The following is a 27,064-nucleotide window of genomic DNA, read 5'->3' on the forward strand; positions in this document are numbered from 1 at the left end:
GGCTTGCTGCGCTCACCGCGCTGCGGGCACGGTGGCGCACTATTCTCCCTCCAGGGGGGTCGTGGACCCCCGAAGAGGGAGAAAAAGTGTCGGTATGCCGGCTGTCGGGATTCCGGCGATGGTATACTGTGCGCCGGTATCCCGACAGCCGGCAAACTGAAGACCACCCCTTTAGGGAAAATCCTTTATTTTAATAGGACTGCAGTAAGCAAACAGCATTGCAGGTAAAAGCACAGAAGATAAAGTGCCCTCAGTCTACAACACACAGAGCTATACATAGACAATAAGGAATTCAATTGTTTTGTGGTGTCCAAACATAATGAGCGCCCATTGGAGCAATTCAATTGTTGCTCCTCATGGGTGCGAGTGCCATGTGTGTGTACCCATTAGTACCAGGTTTAGCCACGCAAAGCGGCAAAATTAGTAAATTTACTTCTGTGCAGATTTGTTAAAACTTGCTATTTGCAGCCGTATACAGAGCTTCGCCTGACTATAGGTATAGTTATTTGTTGTAATATCAGTATATATACTACATTGTTATACTGAAAGAAAATCTACATTATAAAAATGTATTTCACTTACAGATTTTTTACGATTTTTCCCACAGAATCGGATTTTTTCCTCATTACCATTGGCAGTTGCTTCTGAAGGACAAATCTGATATTTATAATTGAAAAAAAATAGAATTATTGCAATATTATATTGAGCCCCCAAAACAAAATTCATGCACATTACAGTAAGGGCACCTACGTCAGTCATACTGTTCCATAAGTCTTCATTTCTTGCATTGCGATAACTGAAACGACGCAAGTATTGTATGATGCCAACTTCAAAGCTTTCAGCGCCCATGTAATCCTGCAGCATGTTCAGAATGCAAGCACCCTGCAAGATATGGAGTGTTATTCACATGGTAGTAATAATAATAATAATAATAATAATAATAATAATAATATTATCAAAAAGATTTTTTTTCCCCCTTTTCGAGTGGATTAAACAAACTAAAATCCAGTTGTAGTGAGATCAGGGGTCTCAGGCATTTTGAATAGATGTGCAGCCGGCTGGACACTCCCTTCTTACCAGTTTATGGGGTATAGTGTGTTAGAGTAGGTTGCAGTTATGCTTCGGATTATGGGGGTCATTCCGAGTTGATCGTAGCTGTGTCAATCACCTTGCGAATGCCCATGCGAACGGATTTTTCGCACCATCCCGTTGCTGACCAGAGATGCCCGTTGTTGCTGTCCGACGCACGTGCGTATTGCGGTGCATACACATGCGCAGTTAGTACCTGATTGCTCGCTGTGCAAAAACACACAGCAGTAATCAGATCTGAATCACACCCTCAGTCCTTACCCTGGTATCCTCACAATAATACCACTGCCTTAAATGTGAACCTTGGTCTTCTGTGTTTTAGAGGCCCATTAGGAGTAATCCACATATAGAGCCCTTTGCCTGGCCTGCTTCTTTTCCCTGTTATCTCATCAGTGCAGCCACTGACACTTCATACAATCAGCGACCCAACAACGGGAACTGGCTCATTCTGCTGCCCGATTCCAATTGGTCACTCTGCTGTGGGTGCAGACTTCCATAGGGTGTGCAACAATATGTACGACCAGGATTCTGGAGGACACCCCACAGTTAAGATAAGTGTTTACAAGGGGCGCAGGGGTTAGTTTGAAAACTTTTCACTCAAAAAAGGAATTCCGCTTTAAGGCTACTTACTGTATTAGTAATAGTGAAGACATCTGTGTGCAAAACAATTTGGAAAATTGTTTCCGTTTCTCCAAGAAGTGTATGTTTTTGCAGATTATCAAAGCACTTTGGTTGGATTCAAATTCTATATTTTCCTAATTGTTTTGCACACAAATGTCTTCACTGTTGAATTTTATTCCAAACAAAGTGCTTTGATAATCTGCAAAAACATACACTTCTTGGAGAAAAAGAAACAATTTACTTCACTTATTGTTTACTTTAGTCTATTGTACAGGGGCAATATAAGGCTGAATGTGAAATGCAGTATCCTTATCAGGAAAGCTAGTTATTTACGAAGGGGAGTATATTTGTGTGGTTGTCCAAGTAGCAGATGGTAACTGTGGTCTTAACTATGGAAAGGTTTATATATACACACACAACAGGATAAGCACAAGTGGGGTATGTATCAAAGAGAAAAGGGTTTTTACTGTGATCCAATATCACAACACAACCGTAATAATTGCTGTGGACACCGATGTGAATGTAGAGCTCAGAGGTCACTGGAGGTCAGTTACAAACCACACTCAGATACACCACGATGCCCACCTCACACATACACAGGTGCACAATGCACTTCTGGAAACTTGCCCTGGGAACATTATTCTAGAGCTATGCAAAATAAAAAGGTAGAGAACTGACCCGCAGTATGCTAATTAGTCATGCAACACCTATCTATAGTTTTGCAACACACACTCTACACAGAGAAAATTTAGATACTTGCAACTGTAACAAGCATAACAAATGGTAGATGCATTCCGATAACATTATATCACCTTATCATAGGAGACTTCGTCAAACATCTCATGGATCTGTTCAGGGTTCTCCACAGGTGTAGACACAGCGTGAGATGAATTTAAAGAGTCTACTTCCATGGCACTAAAACATTTGTCCAGGAATCGGTCCTCCTGCAGGGAACACCAAGTAGGAGGTGTATGCATTATAAAGGGGGGGTCAAGTGATTTTCATTAAATGCCTCTTCCACGGCCCCCTCCCTCTTAAAATTACTATGGTATCTCTATCAACGTTAAATAATAATAACGACAAATACTTATTTTGTCTGCATATGGAAAAAAAAATAGAATTTTAAATACCTACCGGTAAATCCTTTTCTCATAGTCCATGAAGGATATTGGGGACAGATTAGTTTTATGGGGTATAGACGGGTCCAAAGGAGCCAGTGCACTTTAAATTTCTTCAACTGGGTGTGCTGGCTCCTCCCCTCTATGCCTTCTCCTACAGGTCAGTTATAGGTAAAACACTGCCCGAAGGAGAATTACATACTTGAGAGAAGGAACATAACAACAAGTGTGGTGAGATTTACACACCAGCACACCAAAACATAACCGGGCCAGCAACGGCTGGCAACATTAACAGCAACAGCTGAACAGGTATCACCTAACAGAGAACCTGCAGAAAGTCACCGCACAGAGGCGGGCGCCCAATATCCCTTATGGACTACGAGAAAAGGATTTACCGGTAGGTATTTAAAATCCTATTTTCTCTAGCATCCATAAGGGATATTGGGGACAGATTAGTACGATGGGGATGTCCCAAAGCTTCCAGACGTGCAGGAATGTGCAGAGACATCTGCAGCACCGCCTGTCCAAACTGGGTATCCTCTTTTGCCAGGGAATCAAATTTGTAGAACTAAACAAAGGTGTTCTTCCCCGACCAGGTAGCAGCTCGGCACAGTTTGAAGGCCGAGACTCCACGGGCAGCTGCCCAGGAAGTCGCCACCGATCTAGTAGAGTGTGCCTTCAGAGACTGTGGAACAGGTAAGGCTGCCGACACATAGGCCTGTTGGATAGTAAGCCGAATCCAACGAGCAATAGACTGCTTTGAAGCAGGGCAACTCTTTTTCTGAGCATCATACAGCACGAACAAGGAATCCGTCTTTCTGATTCGAGCCGTCCTCTTGACATAGAGTTTCAAGGCTCGCACTGCATCCAATGCCTCCGCAGAAGTGTCAGAACTGAACGGAATCACAATAGGTTGATTCAAGTGAAACGCGGAGACCACCTTCGGCAGGAACTGCTGTCTAGTCCTGAGATCCGCTCTGTCCTCATAAAAGACCAAGTAGGGACTTTTACACGATAAGGCACCTAATTCTGAGACATGTCAAGCAGAAGCCAGGGCCAGTAACATCACCATCCTCCACGTGAGGTACTTGTCTTCTACCATCATCAGAGGTTCAAACCAGGAGGTCTGTAGAAAGCGTAACACCACATCCAAATCCCAAGGTGCTGTAGGCAGCACAAACGGAGGTTGTATGTGAAGCACCCCTTGCAAGAAGGTCTGTACTTCTGGCAGGAGAGCCAACTTCTTCTGGAAGAAAACGGAAAGAGATGAAATCTGGACCTTAATGGATCCAAGATGTAAGCCTTTATCCACTCCAGCCTGCAGGAAACGAAGTGGAATTCCTCAGATGGATATGTGCGTTCCTCACACCAAGAGACATATTTCCGCCAGATATGATGATAGTGTTTTGACGTCACAGGTTTTCTGGCTTGCACCATAGTGGCAATGACCTTTTTGGAAAGCCTTTGTGAGCTAGAGTGTTCCGCTCAACTTCCATGCCGTCAAACGAAGTCGCCGTAAGTCCGGGTTGACGAACGGTCCTTGCTGAAGAAGATCTCTTCTTAGCGGCAGAGGCCAAGGTTACTCTACAAACCTGTCCAGAAGAGCCGCGTATCACGCTCTTCAGGGCCAATCCGGGGCAATAAAGATTGCCTGCACTCCTTGATGCCTGATCCTCTTGAATACCCTGGGGATCAACGGAATCGGAGGAAAATAGGTAGACCAGCTGGTAAGGCCAAGGCATTGTCAGCGCATCCACTGCACTCGCCTGAGGGTCTCTGGTTCGCGAGCAATAGCAACAAAGCTTCTTGTTGAGGCGAGAGGCCATCATGTCGATCTGTGGGCAGCCTCACCTGTCGATGATCTGTTGAAACACTTGAGGGTGTAGTCCCCTCTCCCCTGGGTGGAGATCGTGGTGATTCAGGAAGTCCGCTTCCGAGTTGTCCACCCCCGGAATGAAGATTGCGGACAGTGCTCTTGCATCTCTTTCCACCCAGAAGAATATTCTTGACACTTCTCGCATGCAGGCTATGCTTTTGTCCCTCGTTGTCGATTGATGTACGCCACAGCCGTGGCGTTGTCCGACTGAACCTGTATTGACCGATCCCGGAGTAGAGGGGAGGCCTGAATCAGAGCATTGTAGATGTCCCGAAGTTCCAGGATGTTGACCGGAAGGAGGGCTTCTTGGGCAGACCACCTGTCCTGGAACTGCACCCCCTGGGTGACAACTCCTCATCCTCTCAGACTCGCATCCGTCGTGAGGAGGATCCAATCCTGAATCCCAAAGCGTCGACCTTCCAGCAGGTTGGAAGACTGTAGCCACAACAGGAGTGAAATCCTGGCCTGGGGTGACAGCCGAATCATCCGGTGCATCTGAAGATGGGAACCGGACCACTTGTTCAGGATATCCAATTGGAACTGGTCTGGTCTTGAGATCCGGCAACGGCTGGTTTCTTAGGTTTACCTCTGGAGCCTCTAGCTGCGTTGGAGGCCCCCCTGGCCCTAGATTGAAATCTGGAGGACAGAAAGGACTGAGTAGACGGTCCCGGGTAGGTACGCCTAGCAGGCAGAGCCCCCGAAGGGAGTAACGTTGATGTCCCAGCAGTAGCTTTGGAAATCCATGCATCCAATTCACCTCCAAAAAGCCATTCACCTGTGAAGGGAAGAGATTCCACATTACGTTTGGAGTCAGCATCAGCAATCCACTGACGCAACCATATGGCTCTGCGCGCAGACACAGCCATAGCCGTGGTTCTAGCATTAATATTGCCAATCTCTTTAAGGGAGTCACAGAGGACTCTAGCCGTGTCCTGAATGTGTTTTAGGGAAGTTACCATAGTGACTAAGGTCATATAACCCGAAAGACCTTCCTGAATTTGAGTAGCCCAGGAATGAATTGCATGTATCATCCAGCAACCTGCAATGACCGGTCTTTGAGCTACACCTGCAGCAGTGTAGATAGATTTTAGAGTGGTATCAATTTTCCTATCTGCCGGGTCTTTTACCGTAAAGGAGCCCGGATCAGGGAGTGCTGCCTTTTTAGAAAGGCGAGAGACTGAGACGTCTACTGCTGGAGACTCTTCCCAAATTTCCTGCCTTCAGAGGCAAAAGGGGAATGTATGCTAAAACCGTTTGGACACCTGATATTTTTTATCTGGATTCTTCCAGGCTAGTTTAAATGAATCATCTAATTCCTTGGAGTCAGGAAATGTGACTGTCCGTTTGTCTTGTGGGAGGAAAAATTACTGCAGATTATTAGCATCCTCCGGGGGGGGGGGGGCTTTAACACATCCCAAATAGCCAATATGAGGGGTTCAATGTAGCGGTGGAATCCCCGCTTATGGGGTCCACATCAGCCTGTATCATCAGTATCTGATAGAAGTGCAGGTAAAGCACGTTTTTGTGCACCTGTAGTGGAGAGGGGGAAATGTTTAGCAGCTAGATTTGCTGCTGCTTGTTGCAGTTCCCGAGTCTTATTGGCATTTGCAGTGAGCTGAGATGACATATCAGACATCATAGTTTTTATAGCCCCCAGCCAGGAGGGCTCTTGACTCTTATCAGCATTTTGTGATGACTGACTACACTGCCCACATGAAATTTAGCCAGATGAGCTAGGGGAAAATCTAGCATTACACACACTGCATAACTTCTCTTTTACCATTGTGAAAAAGAAAAAATAAGATTTTACTCACCGGTAAATCTATTTCTCGTAGTCCGTAGTGGATGCTGGGACTCCGTAAGGACCATGGGGAATAGCGGCTCCGCAGGAGACTGGGCACAACTAAAGAAAGCTTTAGGACTACCTGGTGTGCACTGGCTCCTCCCACTATGACCCTCCTCCAGACCTCAGTTAGGATACTGTGCCCGGAAGAGCTGACACAATAAGGAAGGATTTTGAATCCCGGGTAAGACTCATACCAGCCACACCAATCACACCGTATAACTCGTGATACTATACCCAGTTAACAGAATGAAATACAACTGAGCCTCTCAACAGATGGCTCAACAATAACCATTTAGTTAGGCAATAACTATATACAAGTATTGCAGACAATCCGCACTTGGGATGGGCGCCCAGCATCCACTACGGACTACGAGAAATAGATTTACCGGTGAGTAAAATCTTATTTTCTCTGACGTCCTAAGTGGATGCTGGGACTCCGTAAGGACCATGGGGATTATACCAAAGCTCCCAAACGGGCGGGAGAGTGCGGATGACTCTGCAGCACCGAATGAGCAAACTCTAGGTCCTCCTCAGCCAGGGTATCAAACTTGTAGACTCTTGCAAAAGTGTTTGAACCCGACCAAGTAACAGCTCGGCAAATTTGTAAAGCCGAGACCCCTCGGGCAGCCGCCCTAGAAGAGCCCACTTTCCTCGTGGAATGGGCTTTTACAGATTTAGGGTGCAGCAGTCCAGCTGCAGAATGTGCAAGTTGAATCGTGCTACAGATCCAGCGAGCAATAGTCTGCTTAGAAGCAGGAGCACCCAGCTTGTTGGGTGTATACAGGATAAATAGCGAGTCAGTTTTCCTGACTCCAGCCGTCCTGGAAACATATATTTTTCAGGGCCCTGACTACGTCCAGTAACTTGGAATCCTCCAAGTCCCCAGTAGCCGCAGGCACCACAATAGGTTGGTTCACATGAAAAACTGATACCACCTTAGGAAGGAATTGGGAACGAGTCCTCAATTCCGCCCTATCCATATAAAAAAATTAGATAAGGGCTTTTGCATGATAAAGCCGCTAATTCTGATACACGCCTGGCCGACGCCAAGGCCAACAGCATGACTACTTTCCACGTGAGGTATTTTAGCTCCACGGATTTAAGTGGCTCAACCCAATGTGACTTCAGGAAATCCAACACCACGTTGAGATCCCACGGTGCCACTGGAGGCACAAACGGGGGACTATGCAGCACTCCCTTAACAAAAGTCTGAACTTCAGGCAGTGAAGTCAGTTCTATTTTGGAAGAAAATCGATAGAGCCGAAATCTGGACCTTAATGGAACCCAATTTTAGGCCCATAGTCACCCCTGACTGTAGGAAGTGCAGAAATCGACCTAGCTGAAATTCCTCCGTTGGGGCCTTCCTGGCCTCACAGCACGCAACATATTTCCGCCATATGCGGTGATAATGGTTTGCGTTCACTTCTTTCCTAGCTTTAATTAGCGTAGGAATAACTTCCTCCGGAATGCCCTTTTCCTTCAGGATCCGGCGTTCAACCGCCATGCCGTCAAACGCAGCCGCGGTACGTCTTGGAACAGACAGGCCCCCTGCTGCAGCAGGTCCTGTCTGAGCTGTAAGAGGCCATGGGTCCTCTGAGATCATTTCTTGGAGTTCTGGGTACCAAGCTCTTCTTGGCCAATCCGGAACAATGAGTATAGTTCTTACTCCTCTCCTTCTTATTATTCTCATTACCCTGGGTATGAGAGGCAGAGAAGGGAACACATACACCGACTGGTACACCCACGGTGTTACCAGAGCGTCCACAGCTATCGCCTAAGGGTCCCTTGACCTGGCGCAATATCTTTTTAGCTTTTTGTTGAGGCGGGACGCCATCATGTCCACCTGTGGCCTTTCCCAACGGTGTACCATCATTTCGAAGACTTCTGGATGAAGTCCCCACTCTCCCGGGTGGAGGTCGTGTCTGCTGAGAAAGTCTGCTTCCCAGTTATCCACTCCGGGAATGAACACTGCTGACAGTGCTAACACATGATTTTCCGCCCATCGGAGAATCCTTGTGGCTTCTGCCATCGCCATCCTGCTTCTTGTGCCGCCCTGTCGGTTTACATGAGCGACCGCCGTGATGTTGTCTGACTGGATCAGCACCGGCCGGTGTTGAAGCAGGGGTCTAGCCTGACTTAGGGCATTGTAAATGGCCCTTAGTTCCAGAATATTTATGTGTAGGGAAGTCTCCTGACTTGTCCATAGTCCTTGGAAGTTTCTTCCCTGTGTGACTGCCCCCCAGCCTCGAAGGCTGGCATCCGTGGTCACCAGGACCCAGTCCTGTATGCCGAATCTGCGGCCCTCTAGAAGATGAGCACTCTGCAGCCACCACAACAGCGACACCCTGGCCCTTGGAGACAGGGTTATCTGCCGATGCATCTGAAGATGCGACCCGGACCACTTGTCCAACAGATCCCACTGGAAGATCCTTGCATGGGACCTGGCGAATGGAATTTCTTCGTAAGAAGCTACCATCTTTCCCAGGGCTCGCGTGCATTGATGCACCGACACCTGTATTTGTATTAGGAGGTCTCTATCTAGACACGACAACTCCTTGGACTTCTCCTCCGGGAGAAACCCTTTTTTCTTGTTCTGTGTCCAGAACCATACCCAGGAACAGTAGACGCGTCGTAGGAACCAGCTGCGACTTTGGAATATTCAGAATCCAGCCGTGCTGTTGTAGCACTTCCCGAGATAGTGCTACTCCGACGAACAACTGCTCCCTGGTCCTCGCCTTTATAAGGAGATCGTCCAAGTACGGGATAATTATTTCGGCCATTACCTTGGTAAATACCCTCGGTGCCGGGGATAGACCAACGGCAACGTCTGGAATTGGTAATGACAATCCTGGTGAGGAGGGTAAATAGGGACATGCAGGTAAGCATCCTTGATGTCCAGTGATACCATGAAATTCTCCAGGCTTGCACTAATCGCCCTGAGCGATTCCATTTTGAACTTGAACCTTCGTATATAAGTGTTCAAGGATTTCAATTTTAGAATGGGTCTCACCGAACCGTCTGGTTTCGGTACCACAACATTTTGGAATAGTAACCCCGGCCTTGTTGAAGGAGGGGTACCTTGATTTCACCTGCTGGAAGTACAGCTTGTGAATTGCCGCCAGTACTACCTCCCTTTCTCCGAGGGCAGCAGGCAAGGCTGATGTGAGGTAACGGCGAGGGGGAGTCGCCTCGAACTCCAGCTTGTTTCCCTGTGATACTACTTGCAGAACCTAGGGATCCACCTGTGGGCAAGCCCACTGGTCCCTGAAGTTCCCGAGACGCGCCCCCACCGCACCTGTCTCCACCTGTGGAGCCCCAGCGTCATGCGGTGGACTCAGAGGAAGCGGGGGAAGATTTTTGATCCTGGGAACTGGCTGTCAGGTGCAGCTTTTTCCTTCTTCCCTTGTCTCTGTGCAGAAAGGAAGCGCCTTTGACCCGCTTGCTTTTCTGAAGCCGAAAGGACTGTACCTGAAAATACGGTGCTTTCTTAGGCTGTGAGGAAACCTGAGGTAAATTTTTTTCTTCCCAGCTGTTGCTGTGGATACGAGGTCCCAGAGACCATCCCCAAACAATTCCTCACCCTTATAAGGCAGAATCTCCATGTGCCTTTTAAAGGCAGCATCACCTGTCCACTGCCGGGTCTCTAATACCCTCCTGGCAGAATGGACATTGCATTAATTCTGGATGCCAGCCGGCAAATATCCCTCTGTGCATCCCTCATATATAAGACGACGTCTTTAAAATGCTCTATGTTAGCAAAATATTATCCCTGTCTAGGGTATTAATATTATCTGACAGGGTATCAGACCACGCTGCAGCAGCACTATTCATGCTGAGGCAATTGCAGGTCTCAGTATAGTACCTGAGTGTGTATATACAGACTTCAGGATAGCCTCCTGCTTTTTATCAGCAGGCTCCTTCAAAGTGGCCGTATCCTAAGACGGCAGTGCCACCTTTTTTGACAAACGTGTGAGCGCCTTATCCACCCTAGGGGATATCTCCCAACGTGACCTATCCTCTGGCGGGAAAGGGTACGCCAGCAGTAACTTTTTAGAAATTACCAGTTTCTTATCGGGGGAACCCACGCTTCTTTACATACTTCATTCACTCATCTGATGGGGGAACAAAACACTGGCTGCTTTTTCTCCCCAAACATAAAACCCCTTTTATGTGGTACTTGGGTTAATGTCATAAATGTGTAACACATTTTTCATTGCCGAGATCATGCAACGGATGTTCCTAGTGGATTGTGTATATGTCTCAACCTTGTCGACACTAGAGTCAGACTCCGTGTCGACATCTGTGTCTGCCATCTGAGGTAACGGGCGTTTTTTGAGCCCCTGATGGCCTTTGAGACGCCTGGGCAGGCGCGGGCTGAGAAGCCGGCTGTCCCACAGCTGTTACGTCATCCAGCCTTTTATGCAAGGAGTTGACATTGTCGGTTAATACCTTCCACCTATCCATCCACTCTGGTGTCGGCCCCACAGGGGGCGACATCCCATTTATCGGCCTCTGCTCCGCCTCCACGTAACCTTCCTCATCCAACATGTCGACACAGCCGTACCGACACACCGCACACACACAGGGAATGCTCTGACTGAGGACAGGACCCCACAAAGTCCTTTGGGGAGACAGAGAGAGAGTATGCCAGCACACACCAGAGCGCTATATAATGCAGGGATTAACACTATAACTGAGTGATTTTTCCCCCAATAGCTGCTTGTATACACATATTGCGCCTAAATTTGGTGCCCCCCCTCTCTTTTTAACCCTTTGAGACTGAAAACTACAGGGGAGAGCCTGGGGAGCTGTCTTCCAGCTGCACTGTGAAGAAAAAATGGCGCCAGTGTGCTGAGGGAGATAGCCCCGCCCCTTTTTCGGCTGACTTTTCTCCCGCGTTTTTCATGGATTCTGGCAGGGGTAATTTATCACATATATAGCCCTGGGACTATAATAAGATTTTACTTACCGATAAATCTATTTCTCGTAGTCCGTAGTGGATGCTGGGGACTCCGTCAGGACCATGGGGAATAGCGGCTCCGCAGGAGACAGGGCACAAAAAGTAAGCTTTTAGGATCACATGGTGTGTACTGGCTCCTCCCCCTATGACCCTCCTCCAAGCCTCAGTTAGGTACTGTGCCCGGACGAGCGTACACAATAAGGAAGGATCTTGAATCCCGGGTAAGACTCATACCAGCCACACCAATCACACCGTACAACCTGTGATTTGAACCCAGTTAACAGTATGATAACAACGAAGGAGCCTTTGAAAAGAAGGCCCACAACAATAACAACCCGATTTTTGTAACAATAATTATGTACAAGTAATGCAGACAATCCGCACTTGGGATGGGCGCCCAGCATCCACTACGGACTACGAGAAATAGATTTATCGGTAAGTAAAATCTTATTTTCTCTAACGTCCTAGTGGATGCTGGGGACTCCGTCAGGACCATGGGGATTATACCAAAGCTCCCAAACGGGCGGGAGAGTGCGGATGACTCTGCAGCACCGAATGAGAGAAACTCCAGGTCCTCCTCAGCCAGGGTATCAAATTTGTAGAATTTTACAAACGTGTTCCCCCCTGACCACGTAGCTGCTCGGCAAAGTTGTAAAGCCGAGACCCCTCGGGCAGCCGCCCAAGATGAGCCCACCTTCCTTGTGGAATGGGCATTTACAGATTTTGGCTGTGGCAGGCCTGCCACAGAATGTGCAAGCTGAATTGTACTACAAATCCAACGAGCAATAGTCTGCTTAGAAGCAGGAGCACCCAGCTTTTTGGGTGCATACAATATAAACAGCAAGTCAGACTTTCTGACTCCAGCCGTCCTGGAATTATATATATATATATATATATATATATATATATTTTCAGGGCCCTGACAACGTCTAGCAACTTGGAGTCCTCCAAGTCCCTAGTAGCCGCAGGCACCACAATAGGTTGTTTCAGGTGAAACGCTGACACCACCTTAGGAAGAAACTGGGGACAAGTCCGCAGTTCTGCCCTGTCCGAATGGAAAATTAAATATGGGCTTTTGTAAGACAAAGCCGCCAATTCTGACAATCGCCTGGCCGAGGCCAGGGCCAACAGCATGGTCACTTTCCATGTGAGATATTTCAAATCCACAGATTTGAGCGGTTCAAACCAATATGATTTGAGGAATCCCAACACTACGTTGAGATCCCACGGTGCCACTGGAGGCACAAAAGGGGCTGTATATGCAATACTCCCTTGACAAACGTCTGGACTTCAGGAACCGAAGCCAATTCTTTCTGGAAGAAAATCTACAGGGCCGAAACTTGAACCTTAATGGACCCCAATTTGAGGCTCATAGACACTCCTGTTTGCAGGAAGTGCAGAAATCGACCTAGTTGAAATTTCTTCGTGGGGCCTTCCTGGCCTCACCCACGCAACATATTTTCACCACATGTGGTGATAACGTTGTGCGGTCACCTCCTTCCTGGCTTTGACCAGGGTAGGTATGACCTCTTCCGAAATGCCTTTTCCCTTAGGATCCGGCGTTCAACCGCCATGCCGTCAAACGCAGCCGCGGTAAGTCTTGGAACAGACATGGTACTTGCTGAAGCAAGTCCCTTCTTAGCTCCCGAGGCCATTAGTCCTCTGTGAGCATCTCTTGAAGTTCCGGGTACCAAGTCCCTCTTGGCCAATCCGGAGCCACGAGTATAGTTCTTACTCCTCTACGTCTTATAATTCTCAATACCTTGGTTATGAGAAGCAGAGGAGGGAACACATACACCGACTGTTACACCCACGGTGTTACCAGGACGTCCACAGCTATCGCCTGAAGGTCTCGTGACCTGGCGCAATACCTGTCCCGTTTTTTGTTCGGGCGGGACGCCATCATGTCCACCTTTGGTCTTTCCCAACGGTTCACAATCATGCGGAAAACTTCCCGATGAAGTTCCCACTCTCCCGGGTGGAGGTCGTGCCTGCTGAGGAAGTCAGCTTCCCAGTCGTCCACTCCCGGAATGAACACTGCTGACAGTGCTATCACATGATTTTCCGCCTAGCGAAAAATCCTTGCAGTTTTGCCACTGCCCTCCTGCTTCTTGTGCCGCCCTTTCTGTTTACGTGGGCGACTGCCGTGATGTTATCCCACTGGATCAATACCGGCTGACCTTGAAGCAGAGGTCTTGCTAAGCTTAGAGCATTATAAATTTGCTCTTAGCTCCAGTATATTTATGTGGAGAGAATTCTCCAGACTTGATCACACTCCCTGGAAATTTTTTCCCTGTGTGACTGCTCCCCAGCCTCTCAGGCTGGCCTCCGTGGTCACCAGCATCCAATCCTGAATGCCGAATCTGCGGCCCTCTAGAAGATGAGCACTCTGTAATCACCACAGGAGAGACACCCTTGTCCTTGGATATAGGGTTATCCGCTGATGCATCTGAAGATGCGATCCGGACCATTTGTCCAGCAGATCCCACTGAAGAGTTCTTGCGTGAAATCTGCCGAATGGAATCGCTTCGTAATAAGCCACCATTTTTACCAGGACTCTTGTGCAATGATGCACTGACACTTTTCCTGGTTTTAGGAGGATCCCGATTAGCTCGGATAACTCCCTGGCTTTCTCCTCTGGGAGAAACACCTTTTTCTGGACTGTGTCTAGAATCATCCCTAGGACCAGCAGACGTGTCGTCGGAACAACTGCGGTTTTGGAATATTTAGAATCCACCCGTGCTGTCGTAGAACTACTTGAGATAGTGCTACTCCGACCTCCAACTGTTCACTGGACCTTGTTCTTATCAGGAGGTCGTCCATTTTCTTTGAAGACGAATCCTCATTTCGGTCATTACCTTGGTAAGGACCCGGGGTGCCTTGGACAATCCAACGGCATCGTCTGAAACTGATAGTGACAGTTCTGTACCACGAACCTGAGGTACCCTTGGTGAGAAAGGCAAATTTTGGGACATGGAGGTAAGCATCCCTGATGTCCCGGGACACCATATAGTCCCCTTCTTCCCGGTTCGCTATCACTGCTCTGAGTGACTGCATCTGGATTTGAACCTTTGTAAGTGTTCAAATATTTCAGATTTAGAATAGGTCTCACCTAGCCTTCTGGCTTCAGTACCACCATATAGTGTGGAATAATACCCCTTTCCTTGTTGTAGGAGGGGTAATTTTATTATCACCTGCTGGGAATACAGCTTGTGAATTGTTTTCAATACTGCCTCCCTGTCGGAGGGAGACATTGGTACAGCAGACTACAGGAACCTGCGAGGGGGAAACGTCTCGACATTCCAATCTGTACCCCTTGGATACTACTTGTAGGATCCAGGGGTCCTGTACGGTCCCAGCGTCATGCTGAGAACTTGGTAGAAGCGGTGGAGGGCTTCTGTTCCTGGGAATGGGCTGCCTGCTGCAGTCTTCTTCCCTTTCCTCTATCCCTGGGCAGATATGACTCTTATAGGGACGAAAGGACTGAGGCTGAAAAGACGGTGTCTTTTTCTGCAGAGATGTGACTTAGGGTAAAAAACGGTGGATTTTCCAGCAGTTGCCGTGGCCACCAGGTCCCATGGACCGACCCCAAATAATTCCTCCCCTTTATACGGCAATACATCTTTGTGCCGTTTGGAATCTGCATCACCTGACCACTGTCGTGTCCATAAACATCTTCTTGCAGATATGGACATCGCATTTACTCTTGATGCCAGAGTGCAAATATCCCTCTGCGCATCTCGCATATATAGAAATGCATCCTTTAAATGCTCTATAGTCAATAAAATACTGTCCCTGTCAAGGGTATCAATATTTTTAGTCAGGGAATCCGACCAAGCCACCTCAGCTCTGCACATCCAGGCTGAGGCGATCGCTGGTCGCAGTATAACACCAGCATGTGTGTGTATACTTTTTAGGATATTTTCCAGCCTCCTATCAGCTGGCTCCTTAAGTACGGCCCTATCTGTAGATGGTACCGCCACTTGTTCTGATAAGCATGTGAGCGCCTTATCCACCCTAAGGGGTGTTTCCCAACGCGCCCTAACTTCTGGCGGGAAAGGGTATACCGCCAATAATTTTCTATCGGGGGAAACCCACGCATCATCACACACTTCATTTAATTTATCTGATTCAGGAAAAACTACAGGTAGTTTTTTCACATCCCACATAATACCCTTTTTTGTGGTACTTGTAGTATCAGAAATATGTAACACCTCCTACATTGCCCTTAACGTGTGGCCCTAAAGGAAAATACGTTTGTTTCTTCACCGTCGACACTGAAATCAGTGTCCGTGTCTGTGTCTGTGTCGACCGACTGAGGTAAATGGGCGTTTTACAGCCCCTGACGGTGTTTGAGACGCCTGGACAGGTACTAATTTGTTCGCCGGCCGTCTCATGTCGTCAACCGGCTTGCAGCGTGTTGACATTATCACGTAATTCCATAAATAAGCCATCCATTCCGGTGTCGACTCCCTAGAGAGTGACATCACCATTACAGGCAATTTGCTCCGCCTCCTCACCAACATTTTCCTCATACATGTCGACACACACGTACCGACATACAGCACACACATAGGGAATGCTCTGATAGAGGACAGGACCCACTAGCCCTTTGGGGAGACAGAGGGAGAGTTTGCCAGCACACACCAAAACGCTATAATTATACAGGGACAACCTTTATATAAGTGTTCCTCCCTTATAGCATTTTAATATATATTCATATCGCCAAATCAGTGCCCCCCCTCTCTATTTTAACCCTGTTTCTGTAGTGCAGTGCAGGGGAGAGCATGGGAGCCTTCCCACCAGCATTTCTGTGAGGGAAAATGGCGCTGTGTGCTGAGGAGAATAGGCCCCGCCCCCTTTTCGGCGGGCTTCTTCTCCGGAGTCTGTGATATCTGGCAGGGGTTAAATACATCCATATAGCCTCAAGGGCTATATGTGATGTATTTTTCGCCATACAGGTATTATACATTGCTGCCCAGGGCGCCCCCCCCCCGCGCCCTGCACCCTCCGTGACCGCTGTGTGAAGTGTGCTGACAACAATGGCGCACAGCTGCAGTGCTGTGCGCTACCTGATGAAGACTGAAAGTCTTCTGCCGCCTGGTTCCGGACCTCTTCAATCTTCAGCATCTGCAAGGGGGGTCGGCGGCGCGGCTCCGGGACGAACCCCAGGGCGAGACCTGTGTTCCGACTCCCTCTGGAGCTAATGGTGTCCAGTAGCCTAAGAAGCCAATCCATCCTGCACGCAGGTGAGTTCACTTCTCTCCCCTAAGTCCCTCGATGCAGTGAGCCTGTTGCCAGCAGGACTCACTGAAAATAAAGAACCTAAAAACTTTTTCTAAGCAACTCTTTAAGAGAGCCACCTAGATTGCACCCTGCTCGGACGGGCACAAAAACCTAACTGAGGCTTGGAGGAGGGTCATAGGGGGAGGAGCCAGTACACACCATGTGATCCTAAAAGCTTACTTTTTGTGCCCTGTCTCCTGCGGAGCCGCTATTCCCCATGGTCCTGACGGAGTCCCCAGCATCCACTAGGACGTTAGAGAAATATTGTGATGATTTGCCAGCCAAGGTGTTTATATTGCCCTCAGGGCGCCCCCCCCCCCAGCGCCCTGCACCCATCAGTGACCGGAGTGTGAGGTGTGCATGAGGAGCAATGGCGCACAGCTGCAGTGCTGTGCGCTACCTTGTTGAAGACAGAAGTCTTCTGCCGCCGATTTTCCGGAACACTTCTTGCTTCTGGCTCTGTAAGGGGGCCGGCGGCGCGGCTCCGGGACCGAACATCGAGGTCGGGTCCTGTGGTCGATCCCTCTGGAGCTAATGGTGTCCAGTAGCCTAAGAAGCCCAAGCTACCACCAGTTAGGTAGGTTCGCTTCTTCTCCCCTTAGTCCCTCGCTGCAGTGAGTCTGTTGCCAGCAGATCTCACTGTAAAATAAAAAACCTAAAATATACTTTCTTTCTAGGAGCGCCCCTAGTGTGCACCTCAAGAGGCCGGTGACCGCCCCCCCCCCCCAACTCCCACGGCAGAGGTATACTGTTGCTCAAACAGCATACTGAAAGAAATAAAAGTTGACAAGAATTTGAAGAAAAACTCAGGAGCTAGCAGAGTGTGCATCCTCTCCTGAGGGCTCTTTTTTCTAAACCGACCTGTAGGAGGAGGCATAGAGGGGAGGAGTCAGCACACCCAGTTGAAGAAATTTAAAGTGCACTGGCTCCTTTGGACCCGTCTATACCCCATCAAACTAATCTGTCCCCAATATCCCTTATGGATGCTAGAGAAAACAGACAAAAATATTTTGACTACTGTATGGGAATCCTCTCTTATGTACACATCTCCGTATGTGCTGGATAATATTGTACAAAGGAGCATCTTTGAATTATTTAAAAATGGCTTCATGTATTACGCAAAAGACTTCTAGACCACCAAGTGACTGACCAAGATCATGTAAGGGTTCCTATTGTGTTACCTGATGGGGCTCAGTACAGATTTTTTTTTTTTAATAGATGGAAAGTTATATACAGTACTGCAAAGTTGGTTCTACTATTATCCAGCTATTATGTCCTGGACTAAACTGCAAATATAATGTGCAACTAAACCCCCCTAAATTGCTGATAAGCACGTACTCTAAGCATATGCATTCCTAAATACCCAATGCACGGAGTTCTGAGAAATATATTGCTTGTCTCCTAGTATCTGAAATACTAAACAAAGGTCAGCAGAGCTGTAACGGCTACAGAGAAATCAGTTTTCTCCTCGTTACATGTACAATGGGTAATAATAATGTCCTGATAAGAGCACAGTACTATATATTAGCAGCAGTTTAAATTACATACAGAGGTGACTATTCATAAAGCAGTGAAAAGTGTGGCGAAGTTGCCCATGGCAACCAATCAGCTGCTCTGTACAACTGTATAGTATGCAAATGATAAATGTTACTTTAATGCTGATTGGTTGCCATCGACAACTACTCCACACTTTCCACTGCTTCATGCATAGATCCCAGAATGCGAAATGCGCTTCACTTTGCTTTTATTTACTGTGATACTTCACTTTCATAACAAAATCTGAAAATAAATGACAGAAAACCCAACTCACAACTTGCAGCTCTGGATAAGTAATATTGACAGCGATATACTCCATGAACTTGGCAAACCCTTCATTCAGCCACAGATCATTCCACCATTCCATTGTTACCAGGTTCCCAAACCACTGATGAGGAAATAAAATCATAGTTAAGATTCAAAAACATTTATATTCTACCAAATTTAAGAGAAAAAAAAAACATCCCCCAACACCAAACTCATTACAGTTGGTAGATACATAATTCAGCAGAGTGTATCCAACAGTACCTGAATCTGAATAAAGAGTAATCTTTTTTTATAATGTTCAGATATGCATATAATCCTACCTTATCAAACAGGTCCTCTGCCCATTGTGTACAGGCTTGACTCCACCCTCCTAATATCAAGCCCAGACGTCAGTGACGTGCAGTGAAGTGAGACAGGACCTTTCATATTATACTAACGTATAAGACAGAGTTTTGACTACACAAAGTATATGAAAAATACAAAGAATATATTAGAAATATCTTGCTTGTATTATTCTAGTCATTTTTATAGTCAAAACTCTGGAGTAAAAAGTCTATGGCAGGTGAGGCAGTGCAGCCATCTCTGATCAAATTTCACCAAATTTCCAGAGTATATACTGTCTCACCATTGTACAATGCCCACATGCCCCGTTTGGTTCATATATTGTGTGTAAATCTGGCTCTGGTACTAGCCAGTGCCTCCTGATCCATTTAACTCACCGCACGTCCCTGCCAGATGTAGCATAATGATAGGTGGACACCTGCATAAAATGTATCTCTTTAACTTGGGAGAAGTTTGTTCATTTCTATCACATTCAGGTACTTTCATATACACTGGGCTAGAAAGTGCTCATTACTATGTTGTAATATAGATTCAATAACGCCAATTACACTTACCTAAGGGGTATATCAAATCTGTTAAAAGTAACTAAAAGAAAACCATTCAGTTAAAAAGTAGGACCCCGGTGTACGTGTCCTCCATAACTGACTAAGAAATTGTGATTTTTGTATTTCTCTGACGTCCTAGTGGATGCTGAGTACTCCGTAAGGACCATGGGGAATAGACGGGCTCCGCAGGAGACTGGGCACTCTAAAAGAAAGATTAGGTACTATCTGGTGTGCACTGGCTCCTCCCTCTATGCCCCTCCTCCAGACCTCAGTTAGAATCTGTGCCCGGCTCGAGCTGGTTGCACACTAGGGGCTCTCCTGAGCTCTTAGTAAAGAAAGTATTTGTTAGGTTTTTTATTTTCAGTGAGATCTGCTGGCAACAGACTCACTGCTATGAGGGACTTAGGGGAGAGAAGCAAACCTACCTGCTTGCAACTAGCTTGTGCTTCTAGGCTACTGGACACCATTAGCTCCAGAGGGATCGAACACAGGCCCAGCCTCGGTCGTCCGGTCCCGGAGCCGCGCCGCCGTCCCCCTTGCAGAGCCAGAAGACAGAAGATTCCGAGGAGAAAATCGGCGGCTGAAGACTCCGGTCTTCATTAAGGTAGCGCACAGCACTGCAGCTGTGCGCCATTGCTCCCCATGCACACCACATACTCCGGTCACTGATGGGTGCAGGGCGCTGGGGGGGGCGCCCTGGGCTGCAATTAGATTACCTTAAAAATGGCAAAAAACACATAATATAGTCTAATATTACTTTCTGTAATAGTGTAAATCCCTAATTATATAGCGCTGTGGTGTGTGCTGGCATACTCTCTCTCTGTCTCCCCAAAGGGGTCCTGTCCTCAGTCAGAGCATTCCCTGTGTGTGTGCGGTGTGTCGGTACGGCTGTGTCGACATGTTTGATGAGGAGGCTTATGTGGAGGCGGAGCTGGTGCCGATAAATGTGATGTCACCCCCTGCAGGGTCGACACCAGAGTGGATGGATATGTGGAAGGTATTAACTGACAGTGTCAACTCCTTACATAAAAGGCTGGATGACGTAACAGCCGTGGGACAGCCGGCTTCTCAGCCCGTGCCTGCCCAGGCGTCTCAAAGACCATCAGGGGCTCACAAACGCCCGCTACCTCAGATGGCAGATACAGATGTCGACACGGAGTCTGACTCCAGTGTCGATGAGGATGAGACATATACACAATCCACAAGGGGCATCCGTTGCATGATTACGGCAATGAAAAATGTGTTACACATTTCTGACATTAACCCAGGTGCCACTAAAAAGGGTATTATGTTTGGGGAGAAAAAGCAGCCAGTGTTTTTTCCCCCATCAGATGAGTTGAATGAAGTGTGTGAAGAAGCGTGGGGTTCCCCGATAAGAAACTGGTAATTTCTAAAAAAATTACTGATGGCGTACCCTTTCCCGCCAGAGGATAGGTCCCGTTGGGAGATATCTCCTAGGGTGGATAAGGCGCTCACACGCTTGTCAAAAAAGGTGGCACTGCCGTCTCAGGATACGGCCGCCTTGAAGGAGCCTGCTGATAGAAATCAGGAGGCTATCCTGAAGTCTGTATATACACACTCAGGTACTATACTAAGACCTGCAATTGCTTCAGCATGGATGTGTAGTGCTGCTGCAGCGTGGTCTGATACCCTGTCAGATACCCTCAACAGGGATACTATTTTGCTAACCATAGAGCATATTAAAGACGTAGTCTTATATATGAGGGATATTTGCCGGCTGGCATCTAGAATTAATGCAATGTCCATTTCTGCCAGGAGGGTATTATGGACCCGGCAGTGGACAGGTGATGCTGATTCTAAAAGGCATGGAGGTTTTGCCTTATAAGAGTGAGGAATTGTTTGGGGATGGTCTCTCGGACCTTGTATCCACAGCAACAGCTGGGAAATTGATATTTTTCCCTCAGGCTCCCTCACAACCTAAGAAAGCACCGTACTATCAGGTACAGTCCTTTCGGCCTCAGAAAGGAAAGCGGATCAAAGGTGCTTCCTTTCTGCCCAGAGGCAGGGGGAGAGGGAAAAGCTGCACCAGACAGCCAGTTCCCAGGAACAAAAATCCTCCCCTGCTTCTACTGAGTCCACCGCATGACGCTGGGGCTCCACAGACAGGTGCGGTGGGGGCGCGTCTCCGGAACTTCAGCGACCAGTGGGTTCGCTCACAGGTGGATCTCTGGGTTCTACAAGTGGTATCGCAGGGATACAAGCTGGAATTCGAGGCGTCTCCCCCTCGCCGTTACCTCGAATCAGCCTTGCCAACTACTCCCCAGAACAGGGAGGTAGTACTGGCGGCAATTCACAAGCTGTACCTCCATCAGGTGATAATAAAAGTTCCCCACCTTCAACAGGGACGGGGTTACTATTCCACAATGTTTGTGGTACCGAAACCAGACGGTTCGGTGAGACCCATTCTAAATTTGAAATCCTTGAACACTTATATAAGGAAGTTCAAGTTCAAAATGGAATCGCTCAGGGCGGTTATTGCAAGCCTGGAAGAGGGGGATTACATGGTATCACTGGACATCATGGATGCTTACCTACATGTCCCCATTTACCCACCTCACCAGGAGTACCTCAAGGTTGTGGTACAGAACTGCCATTACCAGTTCCAGAAGTTGCCGTTTGGTCTGTCCACGGCACCGAGGGTGTGTTCCAAGGTAATGGCCAAAATGATGATACTCCTTCGATAGAAGGGAGTTATAATTATCCCGTACTTGGACGATCTCCTTATAAAGGCGAGGTCCAAGGAGCAGTCGCTGATCGGAGTAGCACTATCTCAGGAAGTGCTACAACAGCACGGCTGGATTCTGCATATCCCAAAGTCGCAGCTGGTTCCTACGACGCGTCTGCTGATATTGGGCATGTTTCTGGACACAGAACAATAGAAGGTGTTTCTCCCGGAGGACAAGGCCAAGGAGTTGTCATCTCTGGTCAGAGACCTCCTGCAACAAAAACAGGTGTCGGTGTATCATTGCACGCGAATCCTGGAAAAGATGGTAGCTTCTTTCGAAGCAATTCCCTTCGGCAGGTTCCATGCAAGGAACTTTCAGTGGGACCTGTCAGACAAGTGAGGATCGCATCTTCAGATGCATCGGCTGATCACCCTGTCCCCGAGGGCCAGGGTGTCTCTGCTGTGGTGGCTGCAGAGTGCTCATCTTCTCGAGGGCCGCAGATTCGGCATTCAGGACTGGGTCCTGGTGACCACGGATGCAAGCCTCCGAGGTTGGGGAGCAGTCACTCAGGGAAGAAACTTCCAAGGACAATGGTCGAGTCAGGAGACTTCCCTACACAAAAATATCCTGGACCTAAGGGCGATTTACAATGCCGTAAGGCAAGCAGAACCCCTGCTTCAAAACCAGTCGGTGCTGATTCAGTCAGACAACATCACGGCTGTCGCCCATGTAAACCGACAAGGCGGCACAAGAAGCAGGATGGCGTTGGCAGAAGCCACAAGGATTCTCCGATGGGCGGAGTATCACGTGCTAACACTGTCGGCAGTGTTCATTCCGGGTGTGGAAAACTAGCAAGCAGACTTCCTCAGCATGCATAACCTCCACCCGGAAGAGTGGGGACTTCATCCAGAAGTCTTCACGCAGATTGTGAACCGTTGGGAACGGCCACAGGTGGACATGATGGCGTCCCGCCTCAACAAAAAGCTAAAAAAGTATTGCGCCAGGATTAGAGACCCTCAGGCGATAGCTGTGGACGCACTAGTGACACCGTGGGTGTACCAGTAGGTTTATGTGTTCCCTCCTCTTCCTCTCATACCCAAGGTACTGAGGATAGTAAGTAAGAGAGGAGTAAGAACTATACTCGTAGTTCCGGATTGACCAAGAAGAACTTGGTACCCAGAACTACAAGAAATGATCTCGGAGGACCCATGGCCTCTGTCTCTCAGACAGGACCTGTTACTGCAGGGGCCCTGTCTGTTCCAAGACTTACCGCGGCTGCGTTTGAAGGTTTGGCGGTTGAACGCCGGATCCTAACGGAAAAGGGCGTTCCAGATGAAGTGACTCCTACGCTGTTAAAGGCTTGGAAAGACGCTGCATGAAGTTCAGACGTTGTTAAGGGAGTGCTGCATATTCAGCCTCTTTTGTGCCTCCAGTGGCACCTTGGGATCTCAACGTTGTGTTGGTTTTCCTAAAATCACATTGTTTTGAGCCACTTCAGAACGTGGAGTTGAAGTATCTCACGTGGAAAGTGGTCATATATATTTGGCCTTGGCTTCGGCTAGGCGTGTGTCAGAATTGGCGGCTTTGTCATGTGAAAGCCCTTATCTGATCTTCCATAGGGACAGGGCAGAATTGAGGATTTGTCCCCAATTTCTCCCTAAGGTGGTATCAGCGTTTCATTGAACCAACCTATTGTGGTGCCTGCGGCTACTCGGGACTTGGAGGCCTCCAAGTTGCTGGATGTAGTCCGGGCCCTGAAAATCTATGTTTCCAGGACGGCTAGAGTCAGAAATACTGACTCGCTGTTATCCTGCATGCACCCAACAAGCTGGGTGCTCCTGCTTCTAAGCAGACTATTGCTCGCTGGATCGGTAGCACGATTCAACTTGCACATTCTGCGGCTGGACTGCCGCATCCTAAATCAGTAAAAGCCCATTCCACGAGGAAGGGGGCTCTTCTTGGGCGGCTGCCCAAGGGGTCTCGGCATTACAACTTTGCCGAGCTGCTACCTGGTCGGGGTCAAACACGTTTGCAAAATTCTACAAGTTTGATACCCTGGCTGAGGAGGACCTTGAGTTTGCTCATGCGGTGCTGCAGAGTCATCCGCACTCTCCCGCCCATTTGGGAGCTTTGGTATAATCCCCATGGTCCTTACGGAGTACCCAGCATCCACTAGGACGTCAGAGAAAATAAGAATTTACTCACCGGTAATTCTATTTCTCGTAGTCCGTAGTGGATGCTGGGAGCCCTTCCCAAGTGCGGACTCTCTGCAATACGTGTATATAGTTATTGCTTAACTAAAGGGTTTTGTTATGAGCCATCTGTTCATGAGGCTCATTTGTTGTTCATACTGTTAACTGGGTATAGTTATCACAAGTTGTACGGTGTGATTGGTGTGGCTGGTATGAGTCTTACCCTGGATTCCAAATCCTTTCCTTGTAGTGTCAGCTCTTCCGGGCAGTTTCCCTAACTGAGGTCTGGAGGAGGGGCATAGAGGGAGGAGCCAGTGCACATCAGATAGTACCTAATCTTTCTTTTAGAGTGCCCAGTCTCCTGCGGAGCCCATCTATTCCCCATGGTCCTTACGGAGTACCCAGCATCCACTACGGACTACGAGAAATAGAATTACCGGTGAGTAAATTCTTATTTTCTATTAGCCTAAATTATTTACTCTGAATCCAATGGGGGACAATTTGTTTCTTGCTTGTGTTCTTGTTCGTTGTAAGTTGTTTCACTGTTATCCTAGTTCTGATTGGACATTCAAAACAACATACAAGAGAGCGCAATTAATATTTCTGAATCCAGAGGAAAGGATAAGCATAAATATAAACATCTTGTTATACTCTGCACATTGTCACTGTAGTTATCCTTACAGTTTTCACTAATTTAGAGTACATATCCATGCACTTTCATATTTAAGATCCAGTGGCTGTACATAGTTAGGGTAAGATTCATTTAGAAATGTGCTCAGTAGTAGGAAAGTTAAGTGTTGCAGCAGGCTGGATATGCTTATGTGGAAAGCACCTTGATAAAGATCCCTAGAGGATTGAAACGCGTAGGTGGGGAGTCTACGCCACAGAAGGGACGCTATTTGGCTAGGAGAGGACTTTGAATTGATAAACGGGGCCCCATTTTATCTCAACAACCACCATTCCTCTGCAATCTCCAACCCGAGTATGCATCCCCTTCTTTGTTTTTAAGAGAGATTTTATGGATGTTGTATGAATAAAGTTTTTTTTAATTATAAAAGCCTGCTCCCATTATTTGCTTTTTGTACTTGGAGGAACTGCACTTAAATAAAAAGGTGGATAAAAGGGAGAATATGGAGAACAGAACGGTGCTGAGGAGGCCTAAAGACCCACCTACTATGCAAGCCATAAAAGTTTTTGTTTGTGAGCGTTTCATGACAGGGGGCATCCCCTGAATCTTCTGCTTGTTGTGTGAACACAAGATAAAGATTTATTGTTGCCTGTACACAAGTGTTAAATTAGTGAATTTTCTGCTTAGGGGGGCATCCCCTGAAACTGTCTATTTCTGGTGAAAGTTTACACCTTCTCCGTTTTGGGGTGAATATAAGCCTATTATAACTTAAACTTTTGTGAGTGTTTCAATATAGGGGACAACCCCATCACAGTATCAAAATACTCTAAGCGGTCTTTCGCCTGAAAATTGTGATTGCAGTGTCCAATCAATATTATATGAGGATTTTTTCTCTCTGTATCTTCTTTTTTTTTTCATGTCAATATCGATAAAAGTGACATTGGGGAGCATTCAAGAATCATTTTAAACAAGGGGAGTACAATACCTTTGTTTGTTATACATTTGGCTTTTCTATCATGGTATTTTCTTAAATGCCTATATGAGTCTGTGATAATTCGTTCTTCAAAACCAGTATTCTGGGCCTGCAGTGTGACCCTCTATCTCATTAAGGCAGCTTAATTGTGCGCACTTAGGGGGTCATTCTGACCTGATCGCACGCTGCCGCTCATCGCAGCACAGCAATCAGGTCAGAAATGCGCCAGCGCCGTAGTGCGCCAGCACATGGCTGACAGCCAATGTCTATCATTGCCTACCGATTGCCTCTGCCTGATTGACAGGCAGAGGCGAGGGGGGGGCGCCGCTTTGTGGGTGCGGTCCGGCCAACGTAGGCGTGGCTAGACCATGTGGGGGGCGGGCCGCAGTGGCTGCGTGACGTCACATGCAGCTGCTGCGACCCAGGCAGCGACGAGTCGTCCCGGCCAGCACGCAAAAGCTGCGCTGGCCGGAAGTTACTCCTGAAGTGCAAAAGCATTGCCGCTGTGCGATGCTTTTGTACTTGTGCGGGGAAAAGGGCGGGCCTGACATGCGGGGCAGACTAGCCCTGTCCTGGGCGTCATCCCCGCATGTCAGTGTGCCTGATCGTAGCCCTGCAAATTTTGCAGGGCTACGATCAGGTCTGAATTAGGCCCTTAGACTGTACCATTCCTATTTCTATTGAAAATCAGTACTGTTTGGTAAGTTTAACCCTTTGCCTTTATGATTGACAGGACATGAAAAAGGTTAATTATTTTCAATACAATCTTAGCAGTACAGAGTGCCAGATTATGTCTTTATTATAACTGTATTAGGATGGTGTCAAATTTGTTTGTTCCTATCATTTCTGTACTGGCTAGCGATAGATATGAAATGCAAACTAGGAATCATTACATAATCATTATATACTGTAGAATAATAGTAAATGGTGCCAGGGCTGGCATCAGAAATTGTAAAACCCAGGACTGACAAAATAGGCAGCCCCCCCAATAGCTGTGGATAATGTGGGTGGAGCTACAGTTGGGGTGGGGCATAAATTGGTGCGTAAACCAGTTTACATTTTTATTTTTTTAAACTTTGGGCTGTGGGGGTAGGTGTT

At 47.6% G+C, this 27,064-nt stretch overlaps 1 protein-coding gene across 2 annotated transcripts in view; it reads right to left on the bottom strand.

The window, feature by feature from the left end:
• ERAP1 (endoplasmic reticulum aminopeptidase 1) overlaps positions 1–27,064 on the bottom strand; it is a 351,733-nt gene that overhangs the window by 52,759 nt on the left and 271,910 nt on the right. For both annotated transcript variants that reach the window (XM_063964056.1, XM_063964055.1), the window contains 4 exons: positions 18,607–18,720; positions 2,523–2,654; positions 751–882; positions 583–657 (listed from right to left, as the gene is read on the bottom strand). In XM_063964056.1, coding sequence (XP_063820126.1) covers positions 583–657; positions 751–882; positions 2,523–2,654; positions 18,607–18,720 — 453 coding nt within the window. The remainder of the gene's footprint in view (positions 1–582; positions 658–750; positions 883–2,522; positions 2,655–18,606; positions 18,721–27,064) is intronic.

This window comes from Pseudophryne corroboree, chromosome 1 (genome assembly GCF_028390025.1).
Source record: "Pseudophryne corroboree isolate aPseCor3 chromosome 1, aPseCor3.hap2, whole genome shotgun sequence".
In the NCBI taxonomy this organism is placed as follows: domain Eukaryota; kingdom Metazoa; phylum Chordata; class Amphibia; order Anura; family Myobatrachidae; genus Pseudophryne; species Pseudophryne corroboree.